This window comes from Lutzomyia longipalpis, chromosome 1, assembly GCF_024334085.1.
Source record: "Lutzomyia longipalpis isolate SR_M1_2022 chromosome 1, ASM2433408v1".
In the NCBI taxonomy this organism is placed as follows: domain Eukaryota; kingdom Metazoa; phylum Arthropoda; class Insecta; order Diptera; family Psychodidae; genus Lutzomyia; species Lutzomyia longipalpis.
In genome coordinates this window covers 37,519,710-37,540,186 of record NC_074707.1, presented here as the reverse complement: position 1 = coordinate 37,540,186, position 20,477 = coordinate 37,519,710, and the positions used below count along the sequence as shown (strand labels likewise).

The window sequence follows — 20,477 nt, the reverse complement described above, 5'->3', positions numbered from 1 at the left end:
GCTCAAATCGACTAAAACATGTGCGTTTTCGGAAAACGAAGGCCTTACGAAATGGAATAAGACCATGAAGCCACCCGAAACTTTGACATCTTCATTGGCTCAACAAATAAAGTGCGTGAATAAAATTTTGTAATTTTGCCAAAATGGAATTTACAGAAGATAGTGAAAATTTATTTCTTGACACATCAATTGTCAAGGAAGAGTATGGAATTAGAGATGGAGGTGAAGTGGAATTTAAAGTGAATAATGGGTAAGCTCTTTAGAAATAAATTACATATGTAAAGTACTCATCATTGCTTAAAAACTATTTTAATAATTAACCGGTTTAAATCCGTTACAAAAACAGATGGATCCTGTTTTGAAAATGAAATAAGATTGATTTTTGAAATTAAAAAAAAAAGGATGAGCATTAATTTCTAAATTTTCTTATTAGTATTGTTGATGCCATTATGCTTTGTTTCCGGACGTCAATGCGCATCATCATCAGTGGATGAAGTTTTTCTTTACAATTATTATTTTTTTATTTTTATACAGTGAGTTTGTTGAATACATCACATCATCATCTGCGGTGGACATAAAAGAAGAGCCAGTGGATACGACTTCGATAAAAGAAGAAGAAACTATCAGTAACTTCTTGCCAACAACACAAAAAAAACGTTCCAAGTCACAGTCTTCAAAGAATAACCAACCTGAGAAGGAACTTGCATGTCCAGTATGTGATAAAAAATTCAAATGCTTGAGATATTTGAAGAGACACGAAACAATTCACATCGAAGATAGGCCCTCATTTGCTTGTAAGCTCTGCAGCAAAGTCTTCAAATGGAGCAAAAATTTAGCAGCTCATCGGAAAATCTGTGCAGCCCTCCAAACCGCAGCTGCAATTCCCGATGCAAAGAATATCCCCCCTTTGAGGCTCTTTGAGTGTGCTCTGTGTGGAAAACAATTTGCCTACAAGCAGGAACTGAGGTCCCACATCTGGATCCACATAAAAGACAGACCAAAGTATTTTTGCAAAATTTGTGGCAATAAATACAACACAACTCAATCTCTTGGACAGCATGCTAAGTCATGTGTGAAGATGAAGGAACTCCCACACTTGCCATGCCTAAAGTGTGGAAATAAGTTCCATAAGGTGACGTCCTTGGCACAGCATGAAAGGATGTGCAACAAACCGCGTAAGCAGAAGGACAACAGCAAAGGATGCAAGATATGTGGGAAAGAATTTACAAACTACTATGAATACAAAAATCACTCAAATATGCATGCAAAAGAGAGGCTCAAATATTCCTGCCCCTGTGGCATTAGTTACTACTGGGCCAGTAACTTAAGACGGCACAAAAAGACATGCAGCAAATCTGTAATAGTGCTGAATTTTTTCTGCAGAACCTGTGGAAGTGGATTCGAAGAGGAATCAACTAAAAATGAGCATGAACAGTTTTGTAATCCACAAGATCACGTTACGTATGAAACTTCAATACAAAATACAATATGGCTCCCGGTTACTCAAAATTCAACATGGCGTCCAGAAACGGACGTTGGGAATGGCGAACAGGTTATGAAAACGGATTTTGATCAGTTCATTTGTGAGGAAATCGAAGATTCTTCTTAAATATTCCACTTTGCATGAAAGAAATTTACAAATTTCGAAATTCCATTAAATTAAGGTTATTTTTTTGAGCATCATTTACTAAATTAAAATGTATGAATCGTTTGAATAAAAATTTGTACATAGAAAAGAAAATTGTTTTTTTTTTATGACACAATTTTGTTATGTATTATTATTTATGTTCAAGCTTAATAAAAAAATATAATATAACAAGTAAGGTTATTGTAAGGAATGCAATATCGTTAAAATACAATACCAACTCAGACCTTCTTATATGATAATACAATTAATTTCATGAATAAACACTTCATATTTAAACATTATTCAACACTTAAAAAATTAAAATCAATCCTTTATGTAGCCTTAATTAGCAATCGCCATTGGGACGTCGTTGAAAACAACATGGCTGTACTTTTCGGTTAGAACCTTCCTGAGTTGCTCTGAATGAGCCCAATCGCTTGTTTCACAAACAACCTTCACTTCCACACTGAAAATATCTCTGATCCACGCTCTCTCGTGCATTATGTCCTTTATGGAGACACCTAGGGCAGCTAGCTCACGACAAAGTTCCGAAATTCCTCCCGGGCGATCACTCACTGTTACACAGAACCTCAAGAGACGACCCTCAGCGGCTAAACCACGTTCTAAACATCTTCCGAAGATTGTTGTGTCAATGTTGCCACCACAGAGTAGGAGACAAACTCTGTAAAAAAAAAGAAAGCGAGATCATTAAATTAAATTGAATTGATTTAATCGGATTTAATATTATTAAAACAACTCACTTTTTCCCTTTAAATTCATTTAAATGTCCTGAAAAAATGGCCGCCAAACCAGCAGCTCCTGCTCCTTCTACCACACACTTTTCTTGCTCAACAAGGCGTAGGATGGCCAAGGCAATCCATTCCTCTCGTACGACAACCATTTTATCGAGAAGAGGGACAGCAGTGGCAAAAGCATTGTACCCAACCGTTGGAACAGCCAATCCATCAGCCAGGGTAGCCATATTGGGTGTTAAGATAGGTCCGCCATGTTCAAGAGCGCGGGTAAAACTTGGACACTTGTCTGATTCAACACCAATGATTTTGGTTTGTGGTGAAATAGCCTTAACGGCTGTTGCTACACCAGCAATGAGTCCACCACCACCCACGGGAACAACAACTGCATCCGGCATTCCCATTTGCTCAACAATTTCCAAACCAATTGTTCCCTGACCTGCCATAATATGAGGATGATCGTAGCCGTTGATGTAAACCAAATTGCGACGTTTTCCAATGGACATGGCAATTTTTTTAGCTTCAGACATGCTTTCACCCTGAAAATGGAGGAAAATATTAAGCCCTTAAGATAGATCAGGATCTACTTAAGCATCCTTATTACCTTCACAATAACATTGGCACCGTAGCTACGGCATTTCTGAATCTTCATGATCGGAGCTGCAATTGGCATGACCACGGTAACAGGGATCCCCAAGCGGGTTGCATGGTAACTGAGGCCCTGAGCGTGGTTGCCCAAGGACGCTGAGATAACGCCCTGTCGTTTCTCTTCCTCCGAAAGCATAAGAAGAGCGTAACGAGCGCCACGTTCCTTGAAGCTGCAAGATAATGAGATATTTTTAGAACCTCTAAAACACTCAAAAACTCATTTAAGGCGCAATAAATCTGATGGGAAGATAGCTTTTGTAATTTACAAGACCACTCGTGGGGTGATAATTCTTTAATTACACATCGATTTATCGCACAACAATGCCTAAAACGAATTTCACGCGGAAGCTATAATTTGCGAAACTTTTCACAGATTAGATTTTAGTAGGAGTGCTATTGTTGTACGTACCTGCCTGTGAACTGGAGGAATTCTTTCTTCAGATAGAGCTCCATTCCTGTCATGTCGGATAAATGGGATCTCTGAAAAATTTTTTTTTGTTTTCTGATACTTCTTAATCTTCAACTTATTTTCTAAAGATTTTAAGCCTGAAGAAAGAAACAAATCCTCCGAAACATCATTATTTTTTTTTAATTACCTGACACGGTGTGCACTGAATTCCACTCTTGATGAGAAATGCTGCTGAGGTAATGTCCTGGAAGGAAATCTTTACGGGATTCTCAGCAACACAGTGAGGATCTGCAACATCCTCGATGATCTCTAAATCTTCATCTTCAACAGGATTTGTTGCTTGTTCTGGTTTTTCTTCAGAATGTCCATTTAAGCCATTCTTCATCTCATGAATCCCATTAGTTCCATTAGTTCCATTCACCCCATTTGTAGCACTGTGTCCGTTGAGTCCATTTGAAAATTGACCTGCTTTCACATCCACCAGCTTCACAGGTTGCACCATATACGTTGCCATTGCGCGAAAGGGCACGCCCGGTGCTAAACAAAAGGTCAATGGAAAAATTTTATATTATAAACTGCATTGACCTCTCTGGGACTTCTCCGTATAAAATAATGAAAAATTATGTAATCTTTCCCACTAGACCGTATAATGAGACGATCAGCAGACAATATGTGATGCGATAAGGAAGCTGTGAAATGTGGAGTTCAGATAGAAGGTCCAGAATGCTGCGAGGATTCACGCCTTCAGCACGTTACTCCAACAACATTTATGTTGCTTAGGGCACAAAGACGCGATCAAGGAGAATAATCTCTCAAATTGTCCATAAAATCGCGAAACACAAAAGAACTGTGAGATAAAATTTGCTTATAAGTAAACATGTTTTCGATGAACCATCTGTGCTCCCCAAATATTCCCTATCGCATTAATTTTAATAGGGTAATTTTTTGCCCCAATTCATTGAGCAAAAAGAAAGCAAATGATTGAATTAATTATTTTTTCTTACTTTTAATTTGTTAAGATGAAATAAAAGCACAAAAAAAATCTTGGCACTAAAGAGTTACTCCGGCTTTTTCCTTTAACTTCTTGAACACTTCACCTAAGTAATAATTTGGCTAAACACTCAAGAAAGACACAAAAGTAATTAAATTGAAGAGTAAGACGCCACACTTGAGCTCGCCAACAAACGTTGTTACTCGGCAGAACAATCAGAAGCAACTGGGCTCTCTCTGAGTATGTTGGAAGCTATTAAGCCTGGATTTTCGGACATGGGATCATCTCTGTTTACGATCCCTCTTATCGCACTCGCCAAAACGTAACAATTGGCAGAATGGGGGGCAAAATAGCCATACTGAGCTGTTTATGGGACCCCCCAAAAAAGGCGTGTGTGGATCAGCTGGTGTGACTTCAGTACGCAACATTTATCAGTTTTGTGTATAATTGAATGATAAATTGAGATGAACAAACAAGAGGAAAAATTACCTCTTGCGCCATTTTTTGCTAAATTTTGCAATAAGAAACATTCTTTCTAAGAGAGTAAAAGTTGTAAAAGAAGATGAAAATATTGCCAAAAAATTCTGAAAATATATTTGATTAATTCCGCAAATGCAAGGGGGAGGACAAAGACTCTATTTCCATAGGAATTCACTGCTCACTCGCTGAGACACCCAGGAAAATGCTTCAATCTGAAAAAATCCACCACCACTGGATAGATAATTTAATATTCTATCGATTGATAGCTTTTGAGGGGTGTCTCACGAAGATTAATGCACTAAAACTGATTTTAAAAATTTTGATGCACTTTTTGGAAATAAAGTGACGTAATTTTCTTCCTTTAATTTCTCTGCAAACCGTCCGCCATTATTTGCTGTGTTCGGATAAAAAAGGCTTTGTCTACCCCCTGCGCAAATGTTAATCATTTCGCTAATAAATGAGATAAATATTAAAAAAGAAAATTCTCACTGTTTTGCATGTTTTCTTGGATACTAATTAAACTAAGGGGTTACATACATTTCTCGTACACTTTCAATTTAATTCCTAAATTAAAGAGAAAAAGCATGAATAAATATTTCCACGTGCTAGAGGGTTGAGATGGTTCAGATGTAGGAAATGGACAACACGTTCCCTGAGGCTGCAAGATAGTATAAGATATTTTTAGCCGAACACTCCAAAAGCTCATTTAAAGCGCAATAAATCTGATGGGGAGATAGCTTTTGTAATTTACAAGACCACTCGTGGGGTGATAATTCGTTAATTACACATCGATTTATCGCACAACAATGCCTCCAAAGCGAACTTCACGCGGAAGCTATAATTTGCGAGACTTTTCACAAATAAATTAGAGATTAGCGCTTTGTTTTCTTTAATACCAACTGAGCCTGTGAAGTGGAGGAATTCCCTCTTCAATTGATATAGAACTTTCTTATCTGTTATCTATGACAAATGAGATTTCTTGGAGTTTTGTGTTACCTAATTATTTGATAAAATTGAAAGAAAATTAAAAAATTATTTCAAAATAAATTCTAAAGATTTTTAGTATTATCACAGCTTATCTTTAAAAAAAAGTTTGACTTACATTCTTAGTTTAAAATATCTGGCCATTCGCGCTGGGTGAATTCTTACTAATTCCTTTTTATCTTCAAAGGTAAACTGGGCAAGTGAGGTGGGCGTTTCTAACTTCTATTTCTTTATCGTCATATCTTCAAGGTTAATCAGGTATCTCGGAGGGCTTCTCACTGGGCTGTGAATGTGGGCACAATCAATCCTAATTTGTTTATGCAATATCATTAAAGGTAACAAAACATTTGTTTTTTTTTTTGTAGCAACGCCTTAAATTATTATAGAAAGGTTTGTCTGGCGTAAATCGTAGAGTTATGTAAGGAGAAAACGATCTCCGTCCGGTTAGCGCTCACCGGACGGAGATCGTTTTCTCCTTACACAACTCTTAAATTGTTATATTAAAAAAATTAAGTCACAAGTTCTCTACAGATTTTCTAAGTATTCCACCTGTTCCATCTGATAATTTAGGTATACACGGTCCTCCTGCGAAGTTGTAATAATAGCACTGGTCAGGTCACCAATGTGTTTGGTGCTTCTTCGTTCCCCAATGCATTATCTGGTGATCCAGGGATGGAAGGAGTCTCTGCACTTAAAACTTTCCTTCACTTTCATATCTTGGTAATTTTATCTCGTGTCAATTTGAATTGGTGCTGCACGAATTTGCGAAAAATTCTTTAAGGAAAGGAACTTCCTTCAATGAAATTTGCGGCCATTAGACCCGTTCAGATTGAAGGATTGAACTAGCAGTTCGTCTTCAAAAATGTTGGTTAACCATTTTGGGTTGGCCTTTCGAATGATTTCTTTTTGAACTCAATCAAGTGCCAATCCTGAATGAGATTGTTGTAGTCCACTAAAGTTTTCAGAGGAAACCGTGATTCGTCATTTCCTCTGATTGAACAACAAGAAGGTAAACATTCACCTTAATCTCACCTTCATTACCTTCTTGTCTTTTCTACTTCCTGTCTTCTTCCAACTCTCTTCTCTTGTGTTCAAAAGGTTAATGAGAAAATGCATATCAAGGCCAATGAATAACATTTCACCCTTTAAAATAATTTTGATATGAAAATTGATCACAAATAAATAACTTCTTCTATTCAACTGCAATTGAGTAGTTTTTCATCAAATTGTTGTAAAACTTTGTGAAGGATTTTCATAATTTGCTGCAAGATTTTGAAGGCACAATTTGAGCCAAGACTGGACGAAGAAGAATATAAAAGAAATTATGCAGCCTCCAAAGAATAAATTGAAAACAACGATATTTGTCCCAAAAACATGTTTTTAGTGAACAAAATGAACGCTCCAAAATATCTTATCAAATTAATTTGGCTATTTAGTTAAAGATAGCTCTAAAAATTAAATGTTATCAAGAATAATTTTAATTTTATGCGACAAAACAAGCCAAAAATATTGTCGCGAATAAATAAATTGACTACAGTGTTCGTAATTTGAATTAAAGCGATAAGTTAATTGCTGAGAAAGCTTATCAGGGAGTTTGTTGAACGAAATTTGAAGACATTGACCATCCTGTATATGATCTTTCTCTGGACAAAACTTATGATTTGGAAGAGTGAATGGGGTCATCATTTTGTTTACATGTAAAGCCTTATCTGAATTCGCAGAATTTGCAGCAATTTTTGATAGGACTGTGTCAGTCTGTAGCAGGACGAGCCTCCAAAAAACCACGTGGTTTTGCTGATGAAAGATGAACAACTCTATCATCAGTTAGAAACAGAAAAAAAAGAAGAAAAGAAATAAAATTTAGCATTAAATTAGACTTATTTAAGCAGAGAATGGTTTTTTTAACTATTAGGAAAAATCTTTAAGTAAAAAAAATGCTAGAAAAAAATAAAGAAAAACTGCAAATCATTTTGTAAAAAAAATCGCATATCCTTGATTTTCTTTTTCGAAAAGGATTTTCTTGATAAAAGAAAACCCAAAAATATCGGCTTTTTGGTGTAGATGTTTTATTTTTCAGAATCTTATTTCGTTTATTTATCCTCCCTCTCTCTCTTCTATACAATGATGGTTAGTCAGAAAAAATACTTTTCTTTTTTTCCAACTATTTCCAAAGAAAACAGATTTATTTCACACAATATTTTTTAATAATTATTCTTTGTTTTTTTTCAATAGTCTGTAAAAATCCTCTTGATTTCTCATTAAAACAATGTCAGTGCTATTGGGATAACTCTGTGTCCTCTGAATGTCCTTTTTATTATTCATCAGTAAAATTGTTCACATAATTGCCACTTTTTCTTGCTATTTTTACTATATAATAATTTTTTGTCAATCCGGTTATGCTTAAAATTGGTATACAATTGAAATATTTTTTTTTAGTCTGAAATGTTTTCTTTTATTCTGCTTTTCTCATTTTTCTTTGTTTTTTTTTCTCATGTTAAATTATTTCTGAAGGTCTTTGGCCCCCCGACACCGCAAAAATCAAACCCGAAAATTAAAATCTGATTAGCAGTCTCGAAGAAAAAGTAAAAAGAAAACCTTTAAGAAAACAAATGAGAGAGAAGACAGAGTTTGATAGAGAATTTTTTTTCAAATTATTTTTTGGGAAAGTTGAAAAATAAATATATTTATGATAACATTTTGATAACATTCACTTTATATCACAAAGCCGAATAATTTATACTAAAATGAAGAGTAACAAAATAAAATTATTTCTTTCTGCAACAGTTTTATTTATATTGTACATATATGTATATTTTTTAATTTGTTTTCTTCTCCTCTTTAATATAATAATTTTTTTTATAATAATTGTCTTTATCAACTCTCAATATTTTTTTCTCTCCCCATCCTATTTCTATTTTTTTCAGAGAAGTTTATGTTATTCAATATACTGTGTCTGTGTTTTCCAGAATGTGGAAGAAAAATAAATAAAATAAATTAATTTTGGTAAAATAAATAATGAAAAACTCCATAAATAGGCATAAAATGGAAATCCTTTTATGTGTGATGAGAAAACAAATATTTGACTAGAATTTAATTTATTTATTTTTCATTTATAAATCTGCACTCATGCTTTTATTTGTTTTTTTTTAAATTTATTATAGGAGTATATTAATATATTTATTGTTGCAATGTTAAAAGCTCTCTTTCGTGCTGGAAAACTCGTGCCTCAATAACGTTTCAATTTGGCTGGATTTTTTTGTATCTTCTGTTTGTTCGCTTTTCTTTCATATCGTTCATTCTTTCTCATTCGAAACAATAAATATATCAAAGAGATTTTTTTAATATGAATATGTTTTTTTTTCACTTTCTAAAATATTTTTTAATGTATATTCTTTCCTCTCTACGCGGTAAAATTCTAGTAATTGTGTAAAGATCAAGACTTCTTCATTTTAGTTTTTCTTCTTTTTTTTACTTTACGGAAAATGATTAAATTTTCCTATTACTAAAAATATGCCTCTGTCTACTTTAAAGATGTTTTTTTTTTAATTTTTTGCCAGATTTGAATTTTATTCTTTACTGATATTTTTTTTTCCAATACCAGAGACTTTGTCTCACCCTCTCAGTATTTTAATACAGTAGGAATATTTTAATTTACTGCACTAGAAAAATATTTAATTCTTGTTTGATAATTTTATTAAACTCAAAATTAGAAGCGAAAATTTCTTTGAAAAATTATTTAAAGATTTTTTCAACAAGAATTACATATTTTCCTTGTGCTTTGTAAGAGTTTCTTATCCTTTTTTTAGTTTTTTTTATAATAAGAAAGAACAATTGTGTTTTATATTCTACATATGTTTATAATAGTGTATATAAATATAATAATTATACAATTTTTTTCATCTCTTTCCCCACCTCACTATGTATAAGTCATTTTATAAGTAATATGATTTTTTTTAAATAGATGAAGGATTACTTTCTGATTTTCTTTTGGACATTAAACTGAAATTTTTTATCTCTTCCCCTTCTCCCGAATTTTTTAGTAAAGATTTTTTTCTCTACATTTTTATTTTCACTACATTTTTAGTTGTTTTTTTTTTTTGACTCAAGATCTAAATAGAATTTTTCTCATGTTTTTTTTAATACTTCTGTGCGCAAGAATAATTCCCTCTTAAAAATTTCACTTTGTTTTTTTAGCACACAAATTGATTTTTTTTGTAATGATTTCTCTCACAGATATTAAATATTTCAATCCTCCTTCACAGATTTTTTTTCTTTTAAATAAATGAGCCAACAGCAATGGTCTACAATCATCAACATTTAACTTTGCAACATCATCTCTGACTTGAAGTTTCTTCAAAAAGGTACTTTACAGTCATTGTATGGAGTTAAAAAGGATTTATTTTTGTCTTTGGAAAGGATTAAAAGAAAATTTGGGAAATTTCATAAGGAAAAGGAATTTTTTCTCCGTGGGAATGCCAGGAAGCTTTTAAAAATTAAATCCACAGCCTCTCGTAAAAATAAAATTTTCTTACATTTTGCGTTCTTCATGAGCTTTCTTGACGATCGCCAACTTTGAGTGCGGAGATCCCGGCACCAGGGACCTGTAGGGAGCCTCCTTTGTACCATGGAGAACAAGGGACCATTCCTTGATGAATCCCATTCGAGGCTGCTGAGAATTGATGCGAGCCTATTGAGGACAAAGAGATAAATATTGTGAAAAAAAGCCTTTCTTGAATAATTATTTTATTTTTAATCATTTAGAAAAAAAATGGCGAAAAGAAATTGTTTTTTGGTGAGGAACTACGGAAATAGGAAGATTATTTAATAGCTTTTAAGGGGCTTAGTTTATCACAAACTGGAACAATTTTCCAAGAAATTATGATAAGAATGCATTAAAATTCTTTCCAAATGAAATATCCTTACCTCCAGGATCCAAGTGCCTTGCGGATATTCTCCCCAGGTATGTGTCGTCATGAATGGCCATTTTGTGAAGCCATCCCTGTGATCATCATCATTTTTCCTTCGACTTAGAATCATTGACCTAATTAAAGAAAAATTCAAAATTGAAATCACAAAATGAAGACTTTAAAACTAAAGAAAACAAAACAATTCCAAGACAACTTCTATTGATTAATCTTACCTTGTCCCCATTGGTGATGTAAGGAAGAACTCCAGATCTCCACGGCGTGTGCAATTGGCCGTGATGACCGCTTGAACGTGTTCCAAGTAATTAACTTCCGTGTCCGATCCCGCACAGGCATTTGTATTGATCTTCAAGTAGAGCGATCCACCATTGCTGGGAATTTTCATTGGCTCCACAATGGCTCCTGCTTCACAGTGATACCGCGGAGGACACGTTAGCCATTGCTTGGACAGTGTGACCATAGAACCAGCATCGAGAACTCCAAACCCAAAGAGATGATTAAATTCCAAACCAACACCATTCATGGTCCAGTGGAAGCGATTCTTGGCATCAAACAAGGAGTTTCTCTTTGACGTCAGAACGGTGATGTGTTGAATGTCGCGCCAAGTCAGAGATGGGCTATGCAAGAGAATGAAAAATTAACTTTGGATGCCAAAAGATTTTTGTTTTGAAAAAAAAGGTACTAACTTTGCTTCGAGGGCCAGGGCGAAAACACCAGCAGCCTCCGGAGCTGCAGCACTTGTGCCAGAGTGAGTTGTTGTGCATTTCCCGTACAAATCAGTCGTAGCCACACCGGTATTGGGATCCTTGGCTCCATTGCTGAACGTACTGGCCAGCGTTGAGCTACAGCTTTCATCATAGTGGGCGTTCTGGCCATCATTTATGGCGCTATTTATCGAAATGGTCCACATTGAAGCCGCATAACCCTGTTGAGGTGACAAAGAAACATCTCGTGAGCGCGTGGGAGGTATTTTCTTCTTTGTCTCACAATGCCACGTGATTTTCAATGAAAGGGGAACTCAAGAGCCGTTTCACCATCAAGAAGTTGATGGGATGCAAAAAAAAAAGAATAAAAAACCCCACAAAAACTTTCTCTTCAACTCTGAAGGAAGTTGAGGTAAATTTTGTGAGAATATTTAATTAGAGAGCTCACAATAGCGTCGCATTATTCATGACGAGGGCATTAACCTCTAGGCCGCCAAGCGGGGTCGTTGAACGACCCCAGCCCTATATTTCGTGCTATAACTTAATAAATATAAAAGATACCATTCCCATCTTTTGGAAATAAGTTCTTTGGTTATCTGAGGAGGTTGTGTAAAAATTTCAGCTCAATCCGTCCACCACAAGAAAAGTTATTAAGGAAAATGTAGAAGAAGGGAATTCAAAAATTGGTGTAACGGCCATGCTGCGGAAAATTTCTTAGAATGAAGTTAGTCACATCATAAATCATATGGTTGAAGGGGGTTGAAGGGTTGTGTTTACTTTCTCACTTTACCATCTCAGTGTCAGAATTATCGCGAATAAGTAACATAAACAACATAAAACATAATTAGAAGCATATAAATGTGCAAAACAATAAAGAATATTCGAGAAATATTGCCATTTATCACGGTGCGGGAAGTGAGGGGAATGTAGGGAAGTAGTGAAAAAAATAGCAGTTGCGGTCAACTTCGTGGCAAATTTCTCACGAAGAAAGTGTGAAAAATGAGTGAAAAATGTTTTTCCCTAATATCTTCTTCTGCGTGTTTCCGGGTGGCGAATTTGTGATGCAAGGGACAAGAGGACTATATAAGGAGTCTAAAGGTAGTGACCCGACAGTTCCCGGTTTTATAGTTTATGAGAAAATCGACTTCCTTCTTGGGGTCGTTCAACGACCCCACCTTGGCGCTCTAAGGAAGCTCCAAGGTCTTGGCGGCCAGCAGGTTAAGTAAAGACTTGTCCTTGTTGTTATGGTTCAAAGAAAGCTTTCATACTATTTATAACATTTTTATTATTCTTTAATTAACATTTTCCTCCTATTTATCATTTTGTCTTTTATGTTGTGGAACTTCAAAGGATTTTTTCATGTTAAACAATTACTTTTAATTTAAAAACCATAACGGTGTTTATTGTTCGATTTAAGCTATATTATGAGTAGCTCTTTATTCCCAACTTTGTAAGCTTTCAACCATAACTTCAAAAAGTTCTATAATATGTAAAAACCATTATTGTAATGCAAAACCCATTCATTTAATAAAATAAAACCGCTTTTGGGTGGGGAAAATGTAACAATTAAATGAATTTAAAGTTGGAGCTTTCATCAACATTGTCCAGAGCGCTTCTGGGGGACAAAACTTGTGGATTTTCCATTTGTGATAAATCTAATTTTAGAGAGACATAATGAAATTTCATTCCAACCCCGGATAACATGGGAAAATACTCACGTCACAGTTGCAGTCATCCTCCTCACCGCCATCCCCTGATGCCCATACGTAGATGTTGCCAAGTCCATTGCGACCCTACATTATATATAATTCCACCATCATTGTGGGCCATTCAATACTCTAATCCTGCATCGTGCAATATATCTTACCTCATTTACACCCTGGACAATGGCCCGCATTGTTGCATTCCTCGGCCCATCGACGGTCTTGCCATCATCCGTAGGGCCCCACGAGGCACTGTAGATGTGAATTTTATGAGGCTCGTGTCCCATTGAGTTTGCCTCAATGAGGTCCGTCATGTAGGGTTGATCCAGCATCCGGATTCCAGCAATTTTGGAGTCATAGGCAACGCCCACGCCGCAAATTCCATTGTCACGTGCTGCAGCAACTTCCCCAGCACACCGAGTACCATGGCTGAGAAGAAAAGAGAGAATTTAATGAATATTATGTAGTTTTTAATAAAATGTTTTCATCACATTAAAATTCAATTATTTCAATTAATTAATTAAAGAATTTCGATGATTTTGTCTAACTTATGCCTCTTTCAATATTAAGTTTTAAAAGCTCTTTCATTTCCTCAAAAAGTTCAGTAGTAATCTCCGTAATATTTATTCAAAAAAATCTACCCTCCCGTGGATTTGTATGAATTGTTTAAACATTTATTTAATGCATTTTACATCAAATAACTCACAGAGAGCTAATAAAATTACCCCAAAAACTAAAAGCTCCAAAAATTGAAACGATTCATCATTTTTTAATGAGTTCAAAAAGTTATTTAGTTGCTAAAGAGCTATGGAGAGCTTTCACGGGAGGAGTACACTATATAAATTTATTTGAGCAATTACCCTCTCAAAATAGACTACGTGGGCACATCTACCTAATTACACACTCCCCCGCCGTATACTCAGAAGCAATAATTTCTCTTATTGAAATAAATCCTCTCGAGATTGTGCAGAAAATTTTATTGATGCTTAACATTTGAAGTACATTTTGTGAGTATTGAACATTTTTTGTCTGTAATTAAATAACCCCCCGAAATTTATTCATATAATAACTTTTATTTCTTTATTGGACTCTCCAGCGATATCAAGCAATTACACGAATGTCGATTTAATTCATTCTTTCGCGCCTTTTAGACCTTCTGAATGTATATTAATTTATTTTTTACAGCCTCCCCCCGTATAAAAAATCAATATTTTCTCTCCATCGTCACGTTGTTTATGATTTTTCCGTACTAAATATATTTTTCCACCCATGTCCATCAAAATGTGGGAGTGAAAAATTAATTGAGAGAAAATGTGTCAATTTGGATTGATATTTCACCCCCACCCCCATCGCGGAGCTCCATATTCTTCCAATGCCCATCTCGACCTATTGACAGAGTGTTGAAAAAGGCATACCAGAGTATATGATTAAATTACGTGAGAGATATGAAAGATAATGGGGGGCACGTTTTCATAGCATCGTCCTTCTTTCATCCCCCATCCCTCGGTCGCCCCAATTGACTTTCAGTGAATTGAATTTACTCCAACACAGCACCCCCAGAAGCATCCTCCTGTGAGCCCTTGAGTGCTTGGAGCTCAATCACGGAAATACAATTAAATTTTGCTTTTTTTACGACTCCATGATCCCCATTTTGAATCCTTTTTCCGACTTTCTTGATTGGATGTTTGTTTTGGAGGGACACACAGTACAAATAAACATTTCAAAACTGAAGGACGTCCCCGTGTTTTCCGTTTAATCGTCCATGCAGAGGATTCTCGAAAAATAAAAGGGAATGGAGCTGGCTTGTGTGTGCTGCAAAGTTCTGAAGAAAAGAGGGTTTAGTCGATTAATTTGTTGGGGTTTTTATGCGAAAAACGTGACGCACATAAAATTGAGCAGGAGCAGTAAATTGAATCCTTTTTATTTTTTATCAATACACCGGATTGAAATAAAAGCTTAAAATTAAGCGGTCAGTGTCCTCTCAATAAAAAAGCTTCCCTTCTAATTTTCCTTTATCCCTTTTCTTGCTTAAATTACTCGTTTTGAGAGTTTATGTAAAAGATACAAAGTTTTGCATATTCAACATTTTTTTCTTTTCATTCTCTGTGAAATTTCAAAAGCTCCCGAGCTTTTTTCTTGTAAAGCTTTTAAGCAATGTAAACTGAAAGATTTCCAAAAAATTGTAAATACATTTTCTCTGTGACTTTTCACCTTTTTCTCAGGGGATGTGATATGAATCATTGTGGGTATACCAAAAAATCTCTTTTATGGATGTTGAGCTTTTATGATGAGAAAAAGTCCTTGTTTTCTCACGCAGAGAGTCCTCGAGAAAAAGGGTAAAAAGTCAGGAAGTCACATAAGGAAATGGTTGGCATGTCAACGTATAACATACAAGTATACAATAACATTATCTCAAATTGGATATCACCCTCGGGACGGGGGTGGTGTGGAAGTTCAAAAATACACCTCGGAAAAAGGGAAGAAACTTGATGAGGAAGACACCCGCAGTTGTTTCTTTTGCCGCGTCGAACAAGTCCAATTTGGCCTGAAGGTGTGCTGACGCAAGTGAAGAGGAGGAAAAGGATCTCCACATACCATGAGGAGGTTGTTTTGACGAGCACTTGGCGATATGTGGCTCCCTGATAGAGATCATTCCTTGAAGGGAGGACACACGTGTTCAAGAGGAAATATATTAATATCCCCCCGACATGTGAGTAAGTTTCACACACTTAATATCCCCCCCGGTAGGAAATCTGAAGCGTGTTACGTGTGCGATAATTTTTGGACGATGAAGATTTTCCCGTTTGAGGGTGCTACTGGGAGGAATTTTCATTTGACACGCTGCAAATTGCCACTCATGCTAAACTCCGCATATATGAAGAACTGTGTCACGTAATTAAACATCTCTCAAAATACTGCAAACATTCCATCTCTTGTGTTACATACATATATTCCTAAATCCCACAGAGGGAATTGTAAAATGGAAAATTTATCAAAGAACAACTTTGTTATTCCCATACTGCTAATTGCTTTTCTCTCCCAAGTGTAGCCCACAATTGTATTTAAGGAAACTTCTTTGACAATTAGTGGGATTTTCTTGGAAAATTTTCCTTCTTTTTGCTTTTGATTCTCACACACATACACACCGCGAAGTACTAATAATAGCAATTAAAGCCACTGTCTGCGGCTTTTGAGGTTCAATTTATATTAGGCATTCACCAGAGACTTTAAGACTTTTACACCCATCTTATTTGCTGCCACTCCATACGCCCTCAAGTAGAAATTAGCTGGAAATTTTATTCTTCAGGGTGAGATTTTTCTTATGAATCAAAAATCTTTCCATGAGTTGATGAATAAAACATTATATTCACACAAGGGGTTGTTTTCTATTACAATGAATTAAAGCTTGTTAATATGTGGTTTAGAATTATGGCTCAAAAGAGAAAGAAGACTACCCATCTTAAGGATTTCCAAGAAGGAAAAGAATATAGGAATCCTTGATAAAATAAAAGAATACTCAAAAAATTACATTGTTTTGAAGAAAATTCTAATACAAAAACTTTAAATTGACTTTCCAAACTTGTATTTTAGTCAAATGCATTTCTTCTTGAGGTCTGAGAAGTTCTTGGAAGTTTGAAAGTTCATACAAGATATTCCTGAAAATTTCAATCCTCTTTTGTAAATTAACTTTTGGGGAGAAAATTGTGCGCAATAAATTGCGAGAAAATTAGTAGAGACATAAATTTTAATAGCTTTCGCTGCTGCTTAATCGTATCACAACACGAGTGCAAACCTGATGGGAGTCTCATTGTGTATTTCATTTGTGCGAGCAGATTGTCCACACGCGGGGGAATCATGTGGAAAATTGGAAAATTAAACGATAGAGCTTAAAATTGAGCTTTCACAACATCCCCTTTCAAATAGTAGAGGGAAAAAATTATTATCACCTTTCACAGAGCAAAAAAAAATACTTTAATAGCGGATGATGGTTATTGTGATGAAATGCTGATAGTTACAGGATATACACAGGACGGAGGTGGAACAATGAAAAAATCCCTCAGCACTCATGCTTGGAGAATGACCTAGGAATAATTAATGTGAATCCTCCCTACGTCAATACTGCTCTGTTAATTGTTGAATACAGCATTGTACCAAGCATAGCATGAGGAGATAAATGTAGCAATAATCACTCATTTCCATTTGAAATGCCATTGGTAAGAGCCCCATATAAGAGCTCTGAGTCACGTTGAGCATGTTGGAGTATTGGGAGGCTATTTCCGCATCCTCCTATCTTGTGTGTGTGTGTGTGATTAAACATCCCTCGGGAGGCGCAAATCCCAAAATCCAAATCTCTTCGACACGTGATCAATGCCTCCATTAAATCCGTATTTATTCACATTTTCTCCTCCAGCCTATAACCCAAGCAATGTATGCATTATTTTCTCATATAGCACCGAGAATGACTCTAATAAATACCATAAGAGTGATTTAATAAAGACTTTATGTGTCTCCCTCGTTCTTTTTTTTTTTCATCCACACAGTGCCCACCATATCGTCATTATTGTCAGTTATAAAACCACAAGAGGAGCCATAAAATCCCCGCACATTGAGCGATAGCTTTAGGGTGGATGGATTTAGTGGAACGACATATGTCAAAATATATATGCTTCAATATTTTTTGGAAATTCCATTGTTGTATATCATCCAGCCAAAGCTAGATTTCTGTATGATTGTTCACAAAAAACTATTCGTGCGAAAGAGAATAATTTGATGTGTTCTGCAAGCCGACGCTTTCACCTTCGACCCGAAGAAAATTTAGTACATAATGTAGGATAGTCAGGTGGAGAGTAAGATATTTTTGGGAGTCCCTCATTGAATAAATAATGTTCAATCCATCATTCTCACACCCCCTAAATTCTGTGGGGGCGTGTATTGGGAGGGGGAGGTGTACAAAATATCCATGAGAAAATATTTAAATCACAAACATCTCACCTGTTGAACCAGTCATCCGTGTAGCGTGGGTAAGGATATGGATCGTTGCTGCTGAAATCGTAACTTGCTTCTGCATTCTGAAAAGCAAAAAAAAAGAAAGAAAATAAAAAAAAGTCAATCATTTATCCGCATCAAACGCACAGTGAAAAAAAAACTCATGGAGAGTTAGTCAAAATGTAATTATTTAATGGCACTGCAAATCTCTTTCTGGTGAAACGCACAGGAGGGTATAAAAAGCCACCCACGCCACTACATAAATTATACGATAGCGTACCATGGTATCAGGTTTTCCCGGTGAAAGGTATTTGGATAATATTGTTGGTTATCTTCTCTCTCGGATGATTGATTGATTGTGATTAAACACAATCATTCTATCGACGAGGTGTGGTCTCATGCGAGGAGTTTGGTGCGCCTGGTACCAGGCGCCTCCATATCGCAATTGATTTATCAGACCTTCAGCCCCAACTTCTCTCCCATTTGCACGCGAAAAAACCGCCCAAGGAGCTTCGATGGTTCTTTTTTTCTCTCTCTCAAATACACTCATTTGTCTTACCCACCTTAACATCTTGCAGAGATCTTTGGGTAGAAATAAATTTTTCCCATCTTTTGGGATTCTAAGGGGTATCTCGCGATATACTCCAAGGTATCCAATAATTCATTGGGAATTCTCGAGAATTTATTTGTGTTCAAATAAATTGACCTTTAACACTAATAGGTTCATGTTGAAAATTAAAAGAGGAAGAAAAGAGTTTTAGGGTTGAAAATTCGCAAATTTATGGGATATTTTCTTGTCTTTAAGAACCTATAGCTTTGGTGGCCTCATCCTTTTAAATTTAAACAACCCCTAAGCTAATATATATATTAAAAATCAACAATTTCATTAATAAATTTAATGAATCAACTCACATAATTATATTTCAGATCCGGATGCATGTAGTCCACTCCTGAAAATTAAATAATGATATTTTATTAATTTTCATATCAGATAAACCAATATTGATCCACATATAACATTGGATAAATATTAATTGTATAATTTTACATATTTTAAATACAATTTCGAATGACGACACATTTTGAAACCTTCATCACCACCTATTGGCTACGCATTTGCATAAATAATACCATCAATCGGTTGGCTTTCCTCCCACGAAAAGACGTCAAAGCTCCTCCAGCTTTATATAATCATTATTTGTGGAGTTCTCACAGTGTTATTGACAGTTTTTTATCCATCAAGTAACAATGTTTCATCGCAACTACCACCACATGAAAAGACTTTCCTTCTTTTCCCATTCCAATTTCCATCACATCCTTCTTCTGGGGAAAATTGCAGAAAAATTCACGACCCAATACCTTCTCGATAAATTCTAATTAATTTGTTTTATCTTGCCACGGAAAAAGAGGAGAAATTAAGTGCCAATGGTGAAGCGTATATATACTTTGCTATCGTTAAAGAACTGGGAAATCGTGATTCTCCAGAGAATGAAAATGTACTTGAGGAAGTAAAAATAGCAAGAAGCTGGTTGTAATTAAAAGTTCCTCCCACACACTTTCAACTTTGAGTCCTTCAACTGAATTGCTTCTTTTTGTCGCAAAATCTCTTCACTCAGGGAAATTTGATACTACACATACGAACATACGAACAATTTTGCTGACATATAAATTCAAAATCCTTTTTTTTTTCTCATCAGAAGCTTCTGAGAAGCCTGTAGGGGATTCAATTTAAATCCATAGAGCACAAATTGGACCTACGCACTTTCATTCACAACTCTCTAAAACTTATACATGCGGGGAATTTTGAATGTATTTGGAAACATCTAATTCTAACCCCCATGTGGGGGGAAAATTTATCCTGTGTGCCCGTTATGCAAATGAGAGCCTCATTAAGATCTAAAATTATAATGGGAAACGAAATTTATGGTGATTTCTAAGGACGAGGCAGCCCCATGTGAAACAATTACGAGCGAGAAAGGTAATAATCTCAATGATACTCATTTCAATTAGACATCCGACCTTGGGTAGCACTAAAGACGCACCACCATGCATGGCTTAGAGCCAAAATTAATGAGAGGAAAAGGTTAGAGCATTTCGATACTCTTTTCTGTTTTTGGGGTGGTATAAAGGTACGAGAAAATTCGGATCTGCGGCAGAATATGGCAATAAACAAGAATTAGACAAACAGCCTTTGGGACAACAAAAGTGGCCCCTAATTAACTCAGACAGGTGGGTGTAGAGAAAATGTACATATTTTCTTTCTCCCTT

General features: G+C 35.6%; 3 protein-coding genes across 3 annotated transcripts in view; 1 reads left to right on the top strand and 2 right to left on the bottom strand.

Annotated features, from left to right (window-relative positions):
* Positions 1–52: 52 nt before the first annotated feature.
* LOC129787176 (zinc finger protein 383-like) lies at positions 53–1,741 on the top strand. The gene is made up of 2 exons (XM_055822536.1): positions 53–250; positions 535–1,741. Exons 1-2 carry the CDS (start codon positions 144–146, stop codon positions 1,607–1,609), a joined length of 1,182 nt encoding a protein of 393 aa, XP_055678511.1. The 5' UTR covers positions 53–143; the 3' UTR covers positions 1,610–1,741.
* On the bottom strand, positions 1,660–4,685 carry LOC129787175 (L-threonine ammonia-lyase). The gene is made up of 6 exons (XM_055822535.1): positions 4,441–4,685; positions 3,624–3,973; positions 3,437–3,507; positions 2,984–3,197; positions 2,389–2,918; positions 1,660–2,309 (listed from the first exon to the last, which is right to left on the bottom strand). The coding sequence occupies exons 2-6, from the start codon at positions 3,948–3,950 to the stop codon at positions 1,970–1,972; spliced, it is 1,482 nt and encodes a 493-aa protein (XP_055678510.1). The 5' UTR covers positions 3,951–3,973; positions 4,441–4,685; the 3' UTR covers positions 1,660–1,969.
* Positions 4,686–7,940: 3,255 nt separating this feature from the next.
* Positions 7,941–20,477, bottom strand: part of LOC129787173 (neuroendocrine convertase 2) — a 39,959-nt gene continuing 27,422 nt past the window's right edge. Inside the window, exons 4-11 of the mRNA XM_055822532.1 lie at positions 19,122–19,159; positions 18,216–18,292; positions 13,388–13,652; positions 13,239–13,313; positions 11,503–11,741; positions 11,032–11,433; positions 10,815–10,932; positions 7,941–10,578 (exon numbers count right to left, since the gene is read on the bottom strand). Of these exons, the coding sequence (XP_055678507.1) occupies positions 10,420–10,578; positions 10,815–10,932; positions 11,032–11,433; positions 11,503–11,741; positions 13,239–13,313; positions 13,388–13,652; positions 18,216–18,292; positions 19,122–19,159 (1,373 nt within the window). The 3' untranslated portion in view covers positions 7,941–10,419. The remainder of the gene's footprint in view (positions 10,579–10,814; positions 10,933–11,031; positions 11,434–11,502; positions 11,742–13,238; positions 13,314–13,387; positions 13,653–18,215; positions 18,293–19,121; positions 19,160–20,477) is intronic.